The following is a 21520-nucleotide window of genomic DNA, read 5'->3' on the forward strand; positions in this document are numbered from 1 at the left end:
GTACACCACCTTGAGGAAAAACCCAAGATATTCCGTTCACGACTGCAATGTTTAACCTCCTGCAGCCATTCAGCCATCGGCACGGAAATACACCTTGACTTAGGAGTTCCTATTTTTGTGGCCTTTTACGACATGGAACAGGAAACCAGTGGATCAATTCTTGGTAAAAAATAATTCCGCCGGATACCACACGGCTTACCTGTTTGGTGGACTTATACCACCGGTACAGGTGGACCGTAGCGTTATTCTTAGCAGTTGGGAAACCGCTACCGACACTACACGGCTATCTAGGCTGCTCAGAGAGGGAAGTTAACATTGATGGTCAAATTCCATGGATGGCCGAGCAGCCGAGCAGCCGGAATCATTTTACTATTGCCGCTTTTTCGAACTATGTGCATAAAACCTTTGTATAAGTTGTGTCTATGAAAATGTCTGTGAATGCTCCACATAAGGGTTTTGAAATATTGCAACCTAGTATGTGAATCATTAAGTTGAATCATCGATTCGATTTTCTGCGATAATTGTCAACTTGCGATTCTCTCTTGGTAAATTCCACACAGAACCATTCATTACCAGACTGTAAATTTTTTAAGGGCCGTGGAATATTCAGAATATGAAGTGGAGCGAAGAAATGTAGAAAAATTCTCTCACGGTTCGAGTTCTTGTAGCACTCGAGAGACTCGAGTTCTTGTAGCACTTTTATATTCATTCTGTCAAATTTTGACGCATATCGTACAATTAGTTTTTGTTTGGCGTCTATACAAAGAAGTTGAAAAATTTTCGTGTGGCGATTTTTATAATGGATGAAAATTTAGAACAACGTGCGTACATCAAATTTTGTGTTGCAAATGGATTTAAGTGTTCCGAAACGTTGAAAATGTTAGAAAAGGCCTTTGGTGAATCGTGTCTAGGAAAAACACAAGCATACGAGTGGTATAAACGCTTCAAAGGTGGTCGTACAAGCTTGGATCATGATGAGGTCCCTGGCCGCCCAACAACATCTGTTACTGAAGAAAAAATTGAATCGGCGAAGCAAATCGTGTTGCAAAATCGTTCTGTATCGATTAGAGAGATTGCTGTGTTGTTGGACATCTCTTATGGATCAGCCGAACACATTTTAACTGATGTTTTGGGTTTGAAACGCGTCGCTTCTCGGATGGTGCCAAAAAGGCTGAATTTAATTCAAAAACAGCGTCGTGTTGATGTGGCCAAAGAGATGATTTCCAACGCAGATAGTGACTCCACATTCATCGAATGCAAAATAACTGGTGATGAGGTGTGGATCTATGAATATGACGTCGAAACCGCACAACAATCGACCGAATGGCGCTTCGAAGGCGAGCCGTTGTTCTAAATTTTCATCCATTATAAAAAGCGCCACACGAAAATTTTTCAACTTCTTTGTATAGACGCCAAACAAAAACTAATCGTACGATATGCGTTAAAATTTGACAGAATGTGTATAAAAGTGTTGCCAACGTTGAGAGAATAAAAGTTTACCGATTGGACAAGCGCGGGAATTTTAAAATGGAAATTCCGGTTCATTTTTTATCATTAGGTATACAATATAGATAGCAATATAGCAGCTTCTGTCAAATTTTCGGCAATCACCAACACTGGTTTCAAATGTGAAACAGCATAAAGAATATTTAAATGTTGTTCTTCACCGGATTTCGAAAGCGTAAAATGCTTGAATCAATTTCATTCAATCACGTAACGTAAAATTAATTTGGACATCAACCGTCCACCTAAGCAAATATATAGGAATATTGTTAAGCCTAAATAGTAAATACCGAAAGGGAGGCTATCGTAAATTTTGTACTTGAATATAACCGGTTCATCTTCTAAAGTTTGTCGTAGTGCGGCATCTTGTGGAGAATAAACGACTCTTATTTGTTTTGCTGCCTGAACACGTGGAGCTGATTCCAATACATTCGATCAATTAATTTTTTTTTTGTTTATCTTGTAGAGATAGAAATAGTAAGTAACGTGGGTTCGCAACTAATTGGTTTGTGAGATATTCCATTCTAAAGTTTTGGTAGAGCATTTTATCCAATATCTCCAGTCATTAAATTCTATTATTTGATCAACAGTTGAAAGTTTAACGGGTTTTGATTGAAAAGAACTCTACTCAACGACAATATACAGAGTTAACATATCTGGCAGCACTGCATTCGAGCTCCATAACAGGGCGCACCATCGAAATGCATTGAACGGTTCAATTGGCACAAAAGGGATCATGACACACAATGACCGCGAAAAAATGTGATAAGAATATTTTCCAACTGATGACGAAAAAAAATACATTTCAGGAATGAAATGAAAATTCCTGCCGGTGGTTTCCAGTGCGAAAATGGATGCAATGTAATAAAATTACATCTGAACTTCTTGAAAATTCAAACAAAGAGAACTCTTGGATCCACAAACTAGGATTTACATATTGAAATGCTTGCCACTTTTCTGGGTGTGGTGATAAGAGTTTCATGCATCTTCTAGTCATCTATCCCTGGCGGGAAAGGAAACTGTATCGATTGATTGTGTAAACGTGAACAGATTGTGCCTTGGAATCTGGACCACCTGTCGCTCAATCAATTACGGAATCTGGCGTCTATCCACAAGGAAGCAATAAATACTACTCAATGGATGATAGCCGGAACCATTGCAGAAATGGATTTGGGAGATAAACTCAATTTCGAGTCACACCTTCCCGAATATCGCTTTGATTGTGGCTCCCCAGGGGAAAAAACATTTCACACCAGTTGAAATAGGAATGTGAGCTTGTGTCTTGAATTGTTCCGTGTAGGATGCCCTCTGGAATAAATGGTAATTTCGAACTTTTGTTTCGCTCAAGAGAGACAATTTAAAGTACATTCCTTAGGAAGCAGACGCAAAAGTATTTCTGTTGCGAAATCCAACAGCAAGCATGTTCGTTCGTTTCGGTGGTTACTTCCGCACTCGTAGATTTTTTTGTACATCTACAAGCATGTATTTCAACTATTTGCTGGTGCAAATAAATCGAAAAACCGAAATAAAGTGGAAACTGACTCACTATTGGTGTACAGAATATGTCAGAATGCCAAAATATTTTCCTTATTCAGTGAGGCGATCAATTATAAAATTCTGACAAATAAAACGACAGTAAGTTTTTATTGTTTGGTGTGGTATCAAAGTATCATAATTACAGGTGTTTTTCTTACTCGTTCCAGTAACGACGGTTCCGAGTTAGTAAGTGACTTTTAATTTTTGCGTTACCTAATAGGTTAGCACTTGATATATTTCTTTCATTCTAACGATTGCAGTTTACTGAGCAAGAAGTAAGGCAAGTGAATCTTAAGCATCTCTTTTCGATTGGGTCTGGTCCAGAGAAGAGTTCCAGTAACAAGAGTTAATTTCCTGAAGTTCAGAGCTTAGCTCCATATACAGAATAAATTTTCAGTCTTAAATTTCAGTTTCCAATGGAGGAGAAATATTCTGCTGTTCATGCGATGTACATTCGAGGGAAATGACATCAATATTGTGGATCATCGAGGTGACTTAATTGATTCGTTTGGGAGCCAACATCCACCTGTAGTGGAGTGTCAAGATTTGCAAGTGGTGTCTGCATCTTATTTTTCGTAACATATGCATTAAATTAGTGGAAATTATTCGTGTTCACGTCAATTCGGTCAAGACTCTGACATTATCCGCTTACCTTTTTTGTCATTTCCACCACCCTACACTGATAAAAATTTACACGTTAGCATCATGGGCAAAGCATTTACACTAAAAACCTTTTTTATTATTTTTACGTTTTGACTCATCAGTGCAGAGCAGTTTTCGTTCGGCACGTCAGAAAAGACATTGCACTCCGTTGCAAAACAAAAAGTGTTCTGTAAATAGCAGACTCTTTACGTCTGCTTAGCGGTTCGAATTGAACTGCCGAGTTTAGCACTAAGCAGTTCAAAAAAACTAAATGAATAAATGATAAAAAAAACTATCAATTGGAGAAGATTTGAGATTCGATTTAGAAAAAAATTTACGGTTTTTCGCCCTTTTCAGTGATGGTATAAAATTTTTAACACACTTCACCCTACATTTCCGGATCCGGATGAAATTCAGGAATTTTGTATAGGACCACAAGACCTTTCATTTGAATCTTGTTTGTGAAAATCGGTTTAGCCATCTACGAGAAAAGTTAGTGCAAAAAACCGTTACACACACACATTTTGCGTACTCGACGAACTGAATCGATTGGTATATGACATTTGGCCCTCCGGGCCTTGGTTTAAAAGTCGGTTTTCACAGTGATAGCATAACCTTTCTATAGGAGAAAGACAAAAACCCTTTTTAATTCACCTAGTGGTGTGATAACGCCTTTGTCTCGTCATTTAAATAGTCTCATTACAACATTTGTATTCTCAGCCATTAGTATTGTGAGCTTTTCAAATGACCTAATAGTAGCTTTCAAACGAGTTTCGGTTAGTCCGTTACGTCGTTTATACTATTACATCCAGTGTTGGTGATTGCCGAAAATTTGACAGATTTGCTATCTAATATTGTATACAACATTTTCAATCCGGTAGAAGATGCTACAAGAACTCGAGTCTCTCAATGCACGAACCGTGAGAGAATTTTTCTACATTTCTTCTCTCCACTTCATACTCTGAGTATTTCACGGCCCTTAAAAAAATTACAGTCTGGTAATGAACGGTTCTGTGTGGAATTTACCAAGAGAGAATTGCAAGTTGACAATTATCGCAGAAAATCTAATCGCTGATTCGACTTGTTGATTCTCATACTAGGTTCCAATATTTCAAACCCGTTGTGTGGAGCATTCACATACATTTTCATAGACACAACTTATACAAAGGTTATATGCACATAGTTAGAAAAAGCGGCAATAGTAAAATGATTCTATCGTAATTATCAACTGCCTGTATAGAATCGGATCGCGAGACGAGATTAAGCGACCGTTTGTTGCTTCAGAGAGGATCCCCACAGCAGCGTGCTAACCTTTGATTCTCAGAAATGTCATCGAGAGAAATTCGCTCTCGCACTGGTATCGATTCTATGTTAAATGAACCATGCCGGGTTTTTGTAGTTGCGATGATATCCGTCTCTCTTTGGCACTGATTCAATCGTGTGAAGAGTTGCGAGTGAGCGTTCTTTGATACGATAAAAGCCATCCTTTATTACATCTTCAGAACTGGAAGTGACTACCATTTGATGTTCGAATATCATCAAAAATTCAATAGTACACACCTAAAAATATCATGTAAATTCACGTCTTCTAAGACCAACATATACGAGCGTCAAATATGACTCATTTTTACAGTAGATCTAACACATATTCGATGCATTCTGACATATTTTTAAGTGTTGAAGAATGTAAATTTACTCGTCTGTTGTAAAAGTAGTGTATATACAACACATATGTAAATCATTCTTGTAAAATTCAGTCATTTTATGAATTACGTTCTTATGATTTGAGTCATACGCGGATTTACGTCACCGGTAAATTTAATTATTTTTCGCTGTGTAGCTTTTAAACGAGCTAGACTTGTTAAAATCAGCGATTGTAAAACAACACGTTCTGTCTCTTACGTCACTTATAGCATTATATCGTCAGTACCGGAAATGCCAGGAATTTGATCTTCGATCTTGAACCACAATTCAACAGTAACTTGAAAACCCTTCTTAATCCACCTAGTGGTGTGATAATGCCTTTCTCTTCTTTCATAACAGTCTCAAGAAAATATCTTTCACACTTTTATTATATGATTTCGGATACTAATTTCTACACCAATTGATTCGAGTAGTTCACAAAAGCATGCTTCAAAGTTTATGTCACACAGTCAGCATCATTTTTCCAAACTAGTGCTTGACATTTGCGTTGCCTATTTGCATGAGAAGAGTGATGCTAATCTAAAAAACCCTTCTTAGTCCACTCAGTGGAATTTTCATAGATCTTGAAAAATTACCATAGGGGAGGGGGGGGGGGGGGGTGTGGGGTGGGGCGTGAAGGAGGAGGGTTGGTGCATGAAATTTCCGAAATCGAAAAAAAAAATTTGATGTTAAAAGGCTTAGAATTGCATGAAACGGTGAGATTTAGTGTCATCTTGAAAAAAAAAACAATTTGTGAAAAAATTGACTTTTTGGGAATATCAAAATTTCCAGAAAGTTCGAAAGTTTTCGAAAAAAAAATTTTTTTTAGATGATACTAATTCTCGACGTTTCATGCAGCTTTTAGAGTTTTGGCATCAAAAAAAATTTTCGATTTTGGAAATTTCATGTACTCCCCCCTATGGTGCTTTTCAAGATCGAAAATTTTCAAACCTTAACCGCCGGGCAGCACCCCTTACCAAGGCCGGTGAAACATGTTAAACCCAGTTGGGTAATTTTTCATACTGCGGAAAACGACCCACTATTTCGAAGTATTTCTCTATTCTAATGGAAATGATATTAATCCCTAAAAAGTGCAGTCGTTTTTTTTAATAAAATATTGATCTATGAAAATTTTCATGAAACGCATAAATTAGAAGTTTGAAGAGTTTTCGGTACTAAGTTTTAAAACAAAATTTCGCATCTAAGGTTTCACCTGGTTTCAAAATCACTGCCAATATTTGTTTTCAATTCAAAGTACCAACCTTCAAAGAACATTTAACATCGATAGCACCACGAACACTGAATCTATCGACATATAAGTGACGTTACTAATTCATTTATGAAAAATGGAAATAACGAATTCCGTGTGTTGCTAAAACATTGCTTTTTAAAGAGAAAAAACGCGCAAGCCCAGCTATACCTTGAGAAGTGTTTTCCCCACTAGGATCCATTAAAAATGAAGGTTTGTGGTATTCAGATTTTGAACGTGGCTAAATGAAGCAGTCAACCGGAAAAAATTGAGCAAGTTTTGATAATCGTGATGTATGAACGCAAAATCAAAGTTAGCACATGAACTGGAAATTCTTTTACGATCTAGTACGAAAATTTGAGCATAAAAAGCATCGTCACCAAAACGGATCTCGAACACGGCCGCTCATAATCAACAAAAGTCTACCGCAATAAAATGGAATGCGTTGGTATGGAACAGTGGACGAAACATGGATCCACTATTTTTATCCGGAGTCATACCAGCTTTCAGACTGGGAAAGCCATCTGTAAACGTAACAGGTAGCTGGCACAATCATGACACAAGTTTTTTTAGATGTTCGAGGTATAATTAACATCGACTATCTTGAACAGGAAAGTACCATCAAAAGTGATTCACCGTTAACCAAGACAATGCACCGTGCCATAAATCAATGAAAACAATGAAAAAATTAAACAAATTGGGCTGCGATATGTTTCCTCATCCACCTTGGTCACAATTACCTAGCCCCCAGCGATTGCTTGTCCTTTGCGGATCAGAAAAAGACACGCCGGGGAAAAAAATTAGCTCGAATAAGACAGTAATCGTCGCAAAGGAAACCGATGTTTAGACCAGTGACAAATCATTTTATAAGGATGGTATTGAAAAATTATGAAATGTGCTAGAACGATTGTATGTCATTTGAAGATGATAATGTTGATGAATAAAAAATATCCCTGCACACGAAAGTATGTTTTTTCTGGTTAGTTCCTGGACTGTTTGGACAATGTGTTAGCAACTTTTACTTCTATTCTGAACCACACAGAGCTCAAGTTTATTCTATACAGAATCTTGGTTTGTATGAGTGATTTTCTTAAAAGCGAACACACTCATTGAAACGCAGAAATTTAATGGAAACCGTGAACTTGTATGTATTTGTTAGAAGAAACCATGACAAAGATTTTCGTTACTAACTGAAGTTTCGATCACCAATTATCTGAAATATGATTTTATAGATATAGATTCATCTACTCCAATCGAAGTGTAGAAATATTTCTAATGCAGTTTATGTAATGATATGGAAAATTTATTAAAAATGATTGAGATATAGATGTTCAAAACCTGAACACTGTTTGTACGGTTCTCAGTATTTTGAATTTGCACACCGGTATAGAAAGCAAAAACGTAGTCATCCGCCTGATTGTCTCGATCCCCGTCCCTGTCTACCATCTTTATTGGAACTAACAAGATCTTTTTTTTTTGTCACTAACTTTTTCGTTCTCCTTTTCCCCGTCTCTTCACATCTCGATGGCAACTAATTAGATATCTGTCGTATTAAGACATGCTGTTCCCACATCCCCTTTTTACCTCGTTTTCCACAATATTTACTTCTCTTTCATTCTGATCAGTAACATCACCATCACCGACAACGGAGAACCGCTCCAATCGATGACCAGGCTGCGGGACACCCGCCGAGTATTTACCAACACCATCTGGAAGACTCTCATGCTATATTCAATTCACCGGCCACTGCTGATCGCCACCAGAAAGTTGAATTTTCGAGAATCCGCTAACCCGATACGATATTACTTAATGATACTATTCTAGTTTTAAGTTAGTCGTTAATTAAGATTAGAAAATACCCTTGGCATCTTACAGCTTAAGCAGTAAGCCTTAAAATTATATTATATTATTGAAGAAAAAAACGTAGTCCTACGTCAAAAGATTTTGAGTGATTTTCTTCATGTGAAGATACAGAAGGTGAGATGTGACAAGGTTCATTTCAACATGCAGAAATCTTTTAGTAACTTAACTTTCACTTTTTACAAGATTAGTCGACCTTAAACATCCTCCGGAAAATTCCGATAAAGGTCTTTTACTATTTACTATTCCGGCAAAGCTACCAAAAGTTGTTACTTTCTACTTGCTACTGCATTCTTCTTTTGCTGGTTCGAAATGTAAAGAGTAAAAGACCTTTATCGGTATTTTCCGGTATCTCAGAGACCCGAGTGATTCGCATTGATGAGCTACTTAAGCTCGGCTCATTTGCTGGAAGGAAAAAGTTAAGTTACTAAAAGATTTCTGCCTGCTCAAATGATCCTTGTCACGTCTCACATCTCTGCGGTATATATTCACATCCTTGCTCTACCTTGAGAACTAACATTCTATAATTTTGATTTTATTTATTATTCCGAATTACAATAAAAATATGGTTATTATTATGAATAATGTTAATATTTCCATTGTTTTTTGTTCGAAATTCCAGGTGGGTAATTATCCACCTTTGGAATTTTCGGGTGGGTAGTGCTACCCACTGTACCCACCTCTTTCACCGGCCCTGCCCCTTACGCATGTCCGATTTAGCTCAAATTTTGCATGAGGACATTTTTCAAAGCGCTTTACGAAATTAGAGGTGGTCCAAAACTATTGGCACCCTTATATATATATATATATATATATATATATATATATATATATATATATATATATATATATATATATATATATATATATATATATATATATATATATATAAGAGCGGTAAAAATCAACGTGTTTTGTCGGTTACGTCACTTATAGCAATATATCTCCGGAACCAAAAGTCACAGCCATTTGATCTTCGAACTTGATCAATGGCCCGACAGTAGCTTTCAAACGAGCCCAAGTTTGTTAAAATCGATTCAGCCATCTCTCAGAAAACTGAGCGCGTTCAAATATCTTCGAAAAGTGCACAATTCAATAGTGCTTTTGAAACAAGCCTAAGCTTGTTGGAATCGATTAATCAATGTCCGAAATTGAGCAGTAAGAAAATCTTTATGGATCTCCGAGGCTCCGTTCGAAAATCGATTTTTTCCAGCAATTCTATTACCTTTCTATAGAGAAAGGCAAAACATGAAATTCATGAAAATTCCACTTAACTCATAAAATTAGTGTGAAAACTATGGAGTTTTAATGGAAATACGCTATGTTAATTTTAATGCACATCAAATCGATATCGTTACCGCTAGATTTTGAATAAATTTCATATTAATTTGACTTTCATTACAGATTTCAATTGAATCACGATTGACCGAATCAAGTGCTTTTCGTGTACATTTCCCTTAAAAAAACGAAGTGTTTACAGTTTCGGTTTAACGAACGAAACTCTCGCCATTGCACAGTGGTTCAAAAGCGCAATTTCACGATCTTAATTGATAACTCATAGGATCGTGGTTTTAAGGTACAGTATCTTCAGCAAAGTTGCTCAGAATGATAGACGCCATCTTTTGGCAAATTTTATTTTAGCTCAAGGCCAATATAGGGGATAAGTTACTTCGACAAAGTTGTGCGGAAAGTTATTTCAAACAAGTTTGCTGAAGGTACTATTCCCGTAACTTGAGTATAATTCAAGATATAATGTATTTTCTGAAAAGGGTGTCCAAAAACCAGTTTTTGTAAGAAAACATATATATGTTTTCAATTTATATGAGTTTTTCATGTTATACAAAGTTTTTCATCATCAAAAACTACACAACTTTCTCGAACATACTATGCTGCTATCATTTCAGTTTAATGAAATATAGCAAGTTTTCATGTTTTTTTTTAATAAAATTCTAACTTGTCTATTATCAAAAGGCGCAGGAAGGTGCAGATGAGACTACTTACATATTAAACTACTTCAAAAGAGCTTTCAAACCGTGGTTGAATTACTCGTCTGCGATCGTCTGCAGGCGAGATATGTTCTTTTCAAATATCCTTATCCTTGACATTTTCAATGATAAGGTTCATTGTATTTCAGATCAGATTTCAGTATATATTCGTTACCATGGAAACTCTTACAATAAAAGGTTTTTATGGACATCGCAGTCTACAAATAGAAAAGTTTAGTAATAATGACAGACGGTTTTTTGAAAGTATCTGTCCGACGTTTTTTAAAAGTGAGATAAGAAACCACGACTTTGAAAAAAGTCATTTTTTGGTAAATTTTTTCTATAGAAAAGCTCTGTGGACAAATATCTTCTATTCATCAATTAAAGTGGAGATCGATAAACGCTTGCTATATTGTACTATTCATAATGATTAAGAGGTTTCTTTTATACAGATGTCGGGAGTATTATACTCGCGAGCAATCCAGATCACTTACGAATCGGGATCCCATGAATTCTTAATTAGTTTCATTGGATCCTTTGGTTACAAATATTCGTGAATGGCCAAAACAGTCCAAGAAGAGTCTGTCGAACGATGCTAAGAGTCTTTTAGTTGGTTAAGAACATTGCCAGCTATCATAAAATTAATACAAATAACTAAAACATGAGTTTTGATCATACTTTTCTCTACCAGAAGATGACATAACTTAATTCGATTTGATGATGGCTTTTTTAAAAGTCGTGACAAAACAGTTACTAAACTATTCAATTTATAGACTTCAATGTGCACAAAAAAAATATTTTGTGACAAGTACCATAGTAATGAATATATACTGAAATCTGATCTGAAATACAATGAACCTTATCATTGAAAATGTCAAGGACAAGGATATTTGAAAAGAACATATCTCGCCTGCAGACGATCGCAGACGAGTAATTCAACCACGGTATGAAAGCTCTTTGGAAGTAGTTTAATATGTAAGTAGTCTCATCTGCAACTTCCTGCGCCTTTTGATAATAGACAAGTTAGAATTTTATTTAAAAAAACATGAAAAATTGCTATATTTCATTAAACTGAAATGATAGCAGCATAGTATGTTTGAGAAAGTTGTGTAGTTTTTGAAGATGAAAAACTTTGTATAACATGAAAAACTTATATAAATTGAAAATATAAAAGTTTTCTTACAAAAACTGGTTTTTGGACACCCTTTTCAGAAAATACATTATATCTTGAATTATACTCAAGTTACGGGAATAGTACCTTCAGCAAACTTATTTGAAATAACTTTCTGCACAACTTTGTCGAAGTAACTTAGCCCATATGTTGGCCCTGAGCTAAAATAAAATGTTTATCTCACTTTTAGGGGGATTAATCACATGAATAAAATTTGCCAAAAGATGGCGTCTATCATTCTGAGCAACTTTGCTGAAGATACTGTACCTCAAAATCCACGATCCTATGAGTTATCAATTAAGAGCGTGAAATTGCGCTTTTGAACCACTGTGCATTGTGCGGTTTTGCTTATTGTCAAGTATTTAGAGTTTGAGCAGTTAGTGGAATGAAACTAAACCGTTTCTGAAAAAAATGAAAGTTCCCTTAAATTCCACAATGAAGAATGTTAACTATTTCGTTATAATATAGGGTGTTCTACGAAAATTCTGAAATTAAAGATGCAATAAAAATAACGGTTTGATTGATTTCAATGATTAAACATTAATTTGAAAGGTTGATTTGTGAAATTTTATGAAAACATAATTTCATTCAAATGACCCCCACCCCTCAATCCGATCCACCCCATTGTTGAGCACATTTTCAATTGATTCTGGCCTTAAAGACTGTCCCAGAAAGTATGGACGCACTTTGATTTCGCTGTAAATAATTCACAAGTGTTAGATATTCAAATTATATTCGATATACTGATAATATTAGACTACAACAACAGAATATTATTCTCAACATTTGCTACTTAGCCATTGTAGACTAGCTGGCGCACCTTCTTGGGAACGTTCCTCATTAAATTCCGTACAGACTTCTTGGCGACAAGTTTTGACACTTTTTTCTAATCTTTTTCGAACTGTTGAATGGTTTCGGCTGCCGAGACATGTTTCCTAAGATGTGCCTTCGTTAATGCCCAAAATTCCTCAATTAGTCGAAGATGTGGGCAATTTGGTGGATTCATGTCTTTTGGGACGAAAGTGACATTTTTGGTAATATACCATTCTACCATTGATTTCGAGTAGTGGCAAGAAGCAAGATCTTGCCAGAAGACAACAGGATCCTTTTGGCTTCGAATCATGGGTAGAAGTCGTTTTTGTAAACATTCTTTGATGTATATTTCGCTGTTCATTGAAGCAGTGGTGATGAAGAGTCTCGAAATCTTACCGCAGCTACAAATTGCTTGCCATACCATAGCTTTCTTACCAAAATTTTCGACTTCAATCGATGTCTCGGACTGGTTTAACACTTGCCCTTCTCGCACCGTATAATATTGTGGTCCCGGCAAGGATTTGTAATCGAATTTCACGTAGGTTTTGTCGTCCATGATTATGCAGTTCAAATTTCCAGCAAGAATCGTATTGTACAGCTTTCGAACCCTCGGCTTGATCGATGCTTTTTGTTTCGGACTACGTTTTGGTTGTTTCTGCTTCTTATAGGTTCGAAGACTCAAACGTTCTTTAGCACGAAGAACATTTGACTTCAAAGTGCCCACTTTTTTGACCTTATCCCGAATTGAAACCTCCTTCTTTTGGTCGAACGCCTTCAGTATACGTTTATCCAACTGAGGGTTAGCAGGACCTTTTTTCGACCCGTTTTCGGTTTATCCTCAAAGGTGTTATCCTCACCGAACTTCCTGATTGCATTTCGCACGGCTTTTTACTACTTCCATTTTTGCTATCTTTCTCAGTGACAGTCCGCGTTCTGTGCACCATTTGTACACAATTTTTCGACGTTGTGCTGCTAAAAGTCCACGCATGTCGAAACAAACTAATGAAAACGAATAAACAACGGCACAAGTGGTTATAGAAGAGAGTAAACAACAGGACGCAACAATAAAAATTGACAGATTCTGAACCATTGCGAAATGACAGCGGTTTTTAGTTGCGTCCATACTTTCTGGGACAGTCTTTATATCATCAATAGCAAATTTCGTACTTGAGGTCTTCCATTGTTTCTGAATGGTTGAATAGATATATTTCATGAATCAAAATTTAAAAAAAAAGTATAATCATTGAAATCTATCAAACCATTATTTTATTATTGAATTTTTAAATTAGAAATTCTTCGTGGGACACGCTTTATTATAACAAAATAGTTACCATTCTCCATAGTGGAATTCATGGGAACATTCATTTTTTTCAAAAACGCTTCATCTATTGTGTTTTGACACTAATGGAAAGAGCCAGGCGCATTAACAAAGGTAGAACTGGGTTAGGGAAAACTCAAGAAATTATTAGAGGAGGCCGGGGCTAGATCGGTAACGGGGTTAAACCGGGCAGTTTAAATATCTGCAGTTTAAATATCTTATTTCAATATGTTTCGATGCATGGGTTGACTTTGTAAACGCGCTTCCATGTGACAGACAGACGTCAGTTGGCTTGAGGTAGAGACCCGGGTTGGCTGTTCAACGCATAGAGCGCTGTTCATACAAGCCAGCTGTCATATGTTCGAGCCCCGACCTTGAAGGATTATTCGTATCAATAGGATCGTAGTACTAGCCATGCAATGATTCTGTACGCTAAGAATCGACTGCGAAGTCTGTTGAAACAAAATGGCCAAATTCCACAAAAGGAATGTAATGCCAAGACTTTGCTTTAGCTAAGGGTTGAAGCTACACAACGGTAGAGATAACTGTGGTGAAAACCTATTTGTAATGGATATTTTTTTTTTCAATTTCCAAAAAGTGTCCGTTGAAGCCCCGGGCTCACCTATATTATGAAAACTATTTTCTTTGAATATTTAAGGCAATTAAAAAATTGATAGATTCCTACAAACGACTTTATAACCAAAAATTGTTCAAGTAAATTTTGGTAATTTCAACATTAAACCCCCCCCTCATCAAATCCCTCACCAAAACAAAACGTACATTCACAACTCGACAAGCCGAAACAAAAAATTTCAGACACTCGATTCTACGAGCCCCGGTTAAATACTCAATGCCGGATTGATTGCCGAGCACTTTTGTCCACAAGAAAAGAAAAAATCGAATTACTGCACTGGGACGCACATCAAACAAGTGATTTTGCATTCAATTTCAAATTTAAAGTCAGATTAGCCGAAGGACAACAAACAAACACTTGAAAAGTGCCATGAAAGAGAAGTCGACTTCGACGAGTAACACATTCCAGTGATGCAAATTCTTATTAACGAAACCAATCAAATTTACTTCAAAAGCAGTGAAATCAGTTGCGCTATGCACTTCAGAGAATGCCTGATGAACTAGAGAGCAGGTCGCTGCAGCAGAGCAAAATTCCACTTGACTTCTCTATTGATCCCATCATGGTGGCACGTTTGTGATCCACTTTCTCACTCTGCTATCGGTTCTAATTTTTATTTCGCTAAAAACACTGGTGTGGCACACTTTTTATATCAATTCTAAATCGATTTTGTTCACACAGTATTATTAAAGAAATGAATAAATTTTTGTTTTGCATGTACTTATGAAATGGCAATAGTTGCCCGGCGTGACAACCAAAATTTGTTAAACGGATCATAGAACATATTAATTAAGTTCCTGTGCGAAACCAGAAAATTACTTCAATTTGAGTACCCCTTTCTGGTTCAAATGGAATAAATGACCAAACAATTACGTGTTTTCACAGACCGACATATTTTATGAACCACCGAATCGTCACATCGAAAAGTGTGGAAAAACTCAAATTCGCATATCGACACGGGTCCAATTGATTGCATAAATATTATTTAAAAGCGTCACAAAATACCCTCAAGGGATTGGCATTTTTTGTTGGCTGAAATACTGGGTCATAAAGGAGAACCAAAGCAGCTTAAATGCTATATTTGGGTGTTTCTTTTTGCTTACATAACATGTTACAAAATTGACGACGGTCTCTTCTTCTCGTCTGCTATCCGCCCAACCAACCTTAACTTATATCATTTTACCTGCCAGTGATCGAACGAACCGCCCTTTCCAATTAACTAACCGGTGAAAGCCGATTTTACACCTTCATAAATTTTTAACGAGTTCTGACATCTAGATGGTAAAATGCATTATCATTTTATGATTCTCAGAAATAACGGAAAAAGTCATTGAAATTGAAATGTCACATTCTTTTTACAGATCACAACGTTCCACTTGTCCCAAGGATAGCTAATCGGATGGCCAACCTGGTTCACAACGGTTGAACGTATCGCCGTACCCGTTTCGTAAGCTCCCGCGAAATCCAAGCCCACATTTCCAAAAAGCCACCAAATCTACCCCGAAGACCGCTAATCGACCGTAATGTCGAAACGAACCAACGCGGCAATTCTGGTCGTCCTGTTCGAATTCATCGCACTCATCAGTGCTAATGATGAGCTCAGAAACAGGTCGACAATTGCTCGTGCCTTGCAGTTTCCGGTGCTCCTTCAAGGTAGGCAATGTGCCCAACAACCATGATTCCATCTCACCGGCACGTGTTTGTTTTCCCACAGATGATCAGCTGCGGTGGTCATCGAATATGATCACCTCCCTGCAGACGGTCGGTGCCATGAGTGCCAGCGTGAATGACGAACTGCTCCCAGACAAAGACGATGTCAGGCAGCCCCATCTGCACGGGGACTCTCTCAATACGGTTGTCAACGTCAGTGCCCTGTGGAGGTGAGTAGAGTTATGATACATCGTTGTTTTTTTTTTGGTTTGATTTTGAAAACCGCTTCGCTTCTCTCAATCTCGTAACCAACGCCGGGATCCACCGGATCACCCGATGGCGATTTATCGAATGTGATATAATGGTTGCAATAAATTGTCGATAACGTTGTGCTATCTCTGTATGATGTTTTGAATTGTTTATTGCCCAATAAATGACCGCTCTTTAATTGACCACGAAAATAAAAAAGATATTTTAGCCAAATTGGCTGATGACTGATTCGATAAAACGTTTTTCTAGTAGTGCAACTGGAAAATAACTTTTGAGCTGATAACTATTTTCATTTGGCACAAATGTCGAATTAAAAATTATAACTCATCATCATTTAATGAGAAAATATTTTGAAACCGTGATTATGACTGGCGTTATTTTGACGCTACCTCGCATGCACCAAAAATTATTTAAAACATTTGATTCAATTTTTGAAAACTATACAAAATTAATACGGAATTATATACACTAACAGTTCGGCTGAAAAGTTCGTATCGTTTAATAGAAACACACATTTTTTTTGCCAAAATTCGTTTTTATTATTCAACATAATTGCCATCAGAGGCGATACAGCGATTATAGCGATCTTCCAACTTTTCGATACCATTTTTGTAGTACGATTTGTCCTTTGCCGCAAAATAGGCCTCTGTTTCAGCGATTACCTTTTCATTACTTCTAAATTTTTCACCAGCGAGCATTCTCTTGAGGTCTGAGAACAGGAAAAAGTCACTGGGGGCTAAATCTGGAGAATACGGTGGATGAGGGAGCAATTCGAAGCCCAATTCGTTCAATTTCAGCATGGTTTTTCGTTGTTGTTTTTGATCGATTGTGAGCTCACGCGGTACCCATTTTGCACAAAGCTTTCTCATATCCAAATATTCGTGAATATGTCCAACACGTTCCTTTGATATCTTTAGGGTGTCAGCTATCTCGATCAATTTCACTTTACGGTCATTGAAAATCATTTTGTGGATTTTTTCACGTTTTCATCGGTAACAGCCTCTTTTGGACGTCCACTGCGTTCATCGTCTTCGGTGCTCATATGGCCAGTACGAAATTTTGCAAACCACTTACGAATTGTTGCTTCGCCCGGTGCAGAGTCTGGATAACACTCATCAAGCCATTTTTTGGTATCGGCGGCACTTTTGGCATTAAAAATGCCTTACTCTTCACTATATTGGGCCGGGTGTCAATTAAGGTGACCATGGAAGCGAGCCACAAATGGCAACCAAGAAACCACCTACCCTCCCACTCCACCTTCCGCTATTTTGCCCTGCTCTTGATGTAAACAAACCATGAAACACATTTTTTCTACGCGTAGGGGTAAATATGTTGCGTAGAATTGCTACTGCAATTTGGTGACATAATCACTCATCGTATTGATATATGTTTACGATAAACTATCAACTCTGAAGAATGATTTGTGCAAAACTTTTTCGGACCTTCATTAGAAGGTTTCTTCTTAGAATGTTATTAATTTTCACTCACCTCAAGATTTCAACTGCTGTTTATAGCTCTATGACATAAGTAAGCTTTATGAAACACTTTTGAGTTGTTCTTTACCGGTAAACTTATCCTCTGATCTAAACATTTCATTATAAAACCATTGAATAACTCACAGTTCTGGTTTTGGAAATTTTCCAAAATTCCACGATAAAAAGTTTGCCGGCCTGCTTTAGTATTGGTAATACCACCCTTTTATATTGGCAGTGATGCCATACATAATTAGAGAAAAAAAACCTTGCATGCACTAAAAATGGCATTAGTCGCACATTGATATAGTTAAAATTACGGATCAAAACTACTTTCGTATGTCACCATCTAAAATATCAAATTTTTTTATAAAAACTATAACATTTTACCTTATTTCCATTTCAAACATTGCTTCTCCTCCAAGTTATCCGCAACCCTGTTGTCTTATTTGCCGTCACTATGGAATGCAAAAAATAAACAAACAGTTCAAGTATTGCAATCTTTTCAAAATGTCTGGTACATCTAAAAAGAGGAAAGCAGCGCTTATTTGCGAAAATCAATAGAAAAATAGATGGAATACGTTGATAGAGTGCGTTTTGGGTAGTGAGTATGTGCGGAACTCACTGGAAAATGTAGAATTTGTTGGTTTGTATTTTTTGAATATGGGAGCTTCATATTCAAAAATTAAAATTAATATAAAAAGCCATTGCAACAGAGTTTTTTTCTGATTGCGTGTTACTATACTTAATCCATCAATGTAACAGCTTCCTTTTTACTTTGTAATGTAAGCAAAATTCCAAGAATCAAGCGAGAGCAAACAGTAAACTATCTTCTTTGGCACATTCATTATGTTCTTTTGGTCGCATGATTGCAATTTGTTAACTTTAGAATGAACATGAAGATGAGATATGTCCACTCTGTTCTGTTAGGTGATTTGAATAGTTTCAATGTTTACATTTTGTTCTTGCACCTGTATTCTTTTCAGCACACAAATATTATTATTTCATTCCTCTCTACTCACAAATACTATTACTATATGAAAAAGTATTGTTTCACCAATACTTTTACATTTATTTTCCTTGACTTCTGTCCACGGTCACCTTAAAAGTTTCAAAAATAGTCGCGTAACCTTTTTGTGTCATAATTTTGAACGTTAATAACTCGGTCATTTGTTGATGGATTGTTATAATTTAACAACCAATCGATTCGGAAACTTTTAACTTAAACATATATGGCAACGTCGTTTCAGTATTTCAATAGCATAGTATTGAAAAAATGGTTAGAATCGACCTATGTTTTCATCTACCAATCCCCGTTGTGCAAAATGACGTCAACTTCTTGTTCGGCACAGGAGGCTTTGCGTCATGCATAAAAAACACCGCATCGTTCTGCGTAGTATGAAGAGAAATCTATAAATATAGGCTGCACAATATTTCTTTGCCTAGTTGATGTTTGACTGTGAACGAAACAAGTAGCTCGTCCAGTGAGCTGATTACTGGATTGTGTATGCGTTCGCTCGCTGGATTGTCGCTTTTGCATTATGTGTTGGTGAAATTTCCTGTTGTCTGCGCAACACCGTGTTCGCTTGAGTATCTTATATATCATCTAGCTATTGAAGAACCGAATCAGCGTGGTTACCGATTCTTTTGAAATCGGTACCAACATGTGAAAAGGGCATAAGTCAAAATGTCACGTTTCGAGAAATTTGAAGTTGAATTTCACAGGCATTCATTTAAATGCTATTTAATATAGATGATTTAATTTCACGAACAAATCGACTAAACTGCTGTTAAATTTCACTAGGCACATATCAATATATGCGAAACGTACATATTCCTATGTTTCGCCATGAAATTATAAAGATTTCGCGATACGCCCGTTTGAGTTTGATTTACACGATAAGACCTTTACCAAAGTCCTTTTTTGAATGACAGTTTCCGATGTGTCTAAACAAATGACTTTATTGATAAATATGTTTGCGTTATGCCCTAGGTATGAATATAATGATTAAATTGATTGAAAAAATTTAGATAAGAGCGAAGCAAAGTAAAAAGTTTTGTCAACATGATTACACATTATTGAAGGTAATTTCTCTCCATAATAATTATAGTTCACAATTGAAAAAAGTGCATTTATTGATATTAACAGTTGATACTAAGAACAAAAGAGACATGCTGTTGTTGTTGATACATTGTAAAGAGCACCGGATGGAACAGTATGCAATCACTATTCGAGATCATCAGCTTCACCATCGTCGCTTGGAGGATCTAAATCCGCATCGAAATGATCCAGCTCCTGGTTCTTCTTCTGTCTTCCACGCTTTGGAGCAACTAAATTTTTAAGTAATGTTGCATAGTATTGTTTGTTTTGTATATATGGCATAAGATTTTTCAGGTCAACCAGCTTTTCATGTGACAGAGGTATTTGTTCATTCGCAATAGGATTGAGTACCGGCAAAGAAAGACTTTTATTCCGAAAAATGTTCGTATCACCCATTACAAAAACGTCATAGTCATCGACTTGCACGTTCGTTTTGTAGTACACATGTCCTGGAGAAGTACTACGATACTCAAACAGGAAGATGTCTTTGAACTTCAATGGTTTGCCGTTCATGTTTTGTTTTGGCCGATGATAACGTTGGTAAAGGGATTTTAGTCCCAGGAATTGCGACTGCTCGAGTTCGACAACTTCGAAGGGAATTTTTCGCTTAATTTGTGAAATAAATACGGCCCAATCTCTTGGCGTTTCTATATTCATCGTATTTCTTTTTTTAGCTCTTTCTATTGCTGCATGGACAGAATCGACTTCCATATGGGAGTGGCCAGATACCATGAATTTATGACGAATGATTATTTCTTTATCTGAGCGGTAGAATTGCTCAACCAGAAACGTGAATGCCATACATACGACAAAGTTGTGATTCTGACCACTACATCTATCGGAATATAAATTTATTTCTGTAGTAGGGTGGTTTACTCCATTTTGCAATTCGTGTTTGATTTGGTTTTGAATATTATATATCAAGCACGATCCGATTTCTTGTGAGCCTCTTCTGGCAATAGATTCGTTCCAAAGGTAACATGTAGCTTTATTTTTCCCACGATGTGTGCTAAATATAGTGAGGTTGAGAGTATAGAGTTGGCGAGAATAAAAAGCTTGTCCACACAGTAAGAATGGTGTAGGTAAACATTTTTGCAAGTCGAATGAAATTGTTAGAATAGAATTATCAGTTTTAGCTGCTGCCACATCTGATTTTTTGAACTTGTAAACGAGCATTGCGCGTTCTTGGTGAGTTTTTTGCCAATTTTGAATCTCCAATATTTTTGATTCGTTTTCTGCGACCTTCAACATTATATTATATTTATCACATTCTCCGCAGGTATCGTTTTTCGGTTTCCGGAAACTAAAATTGAATTTTTTGAAAATCAATCTGTACGTATTGTAGTGGACGGGCTCTATTTGATCAGTGACGCATTTTGCTTTGAACATATCATACATTTTCGCAACATTGAGATCGCTCGACAAGTACAGCTTAGAGGATTTTTCTCTGCTGTAATGCGACGTGTATGCCGGAAAAGACATAATGTGGGATTCTATATACTGGAGAGTATCTTCGCTAACCGGATTCTTATTGCAATTATTTAATCGTTTATCATCACCGGAAACTCCATCTCCTTCAATCTTTTTCGTAGCTAGAACTCGTACTTTTTTCTCTTTAATATCAAACGTCGCCAAG

The 21520-nt window shown here is 36.6% G+C and overlaps 1 protein-coding gene and 1 long non-coding RNA gene across 5 annotated transcripts in view; both read left to right on the forward strand.

Annotated features, from left to right (window-relative positions):
- Window positions 1–21520, forward strand: part of LOC131435117 (opsin, ultraviolet-sensitive) — a 316741-nt gene that overhangs the window by 168138 nt on the left and 127083 nt on the right. For 3 of the 4 annotated variants that reach the window (XM_058602661.1, XM_058602663.1, XM_058602662.1), the window contains exons 2-3: window positions 15753–16044; window positions 16106–16271. In XM_058602661.1, the coding sequence (XP_058458644.1) occupies window positions 15915–16044; window positions 16106–16271 (296 nt within the window). In that variant the 5' untranslated portion in view covers window positions 15753–15914. Of the gene's footprint in view, window positions 1–15752; window positions 16045–16105; window positions 16272–21520 lie in introns of those variants that run through there. The other variant, XR_009230447.1, reaches the window with a different exon arrangement.
- On the forward strand, window positions 19742–20534 carry LOC131435123 (uncharacterized). Its single transcript, XR_009230448.1, has 3 exons — window positions 19742–19868; window positions 19933–20126; window positions 20179–20534. It is a non-coding gene; the product is annotated as an uncharacterized LOC131435123 (long non-coding RNA).

The sequence above is a fragment of the Malaya genurostris genome, chromosome 3, assembly GCF_030247185.1.
Source record: "Malaya genurostris strain Urasoe2022 chromosome 3, Malgen_1.1, whole genome shotgun sequence".
NCBI classification, from domain to species: domain Eukaryota; kingdom Metazoa; phylum Arthropoda; class Insecta; order Diptera; family Culicidae; genus Malaya; species Malaya genurostris.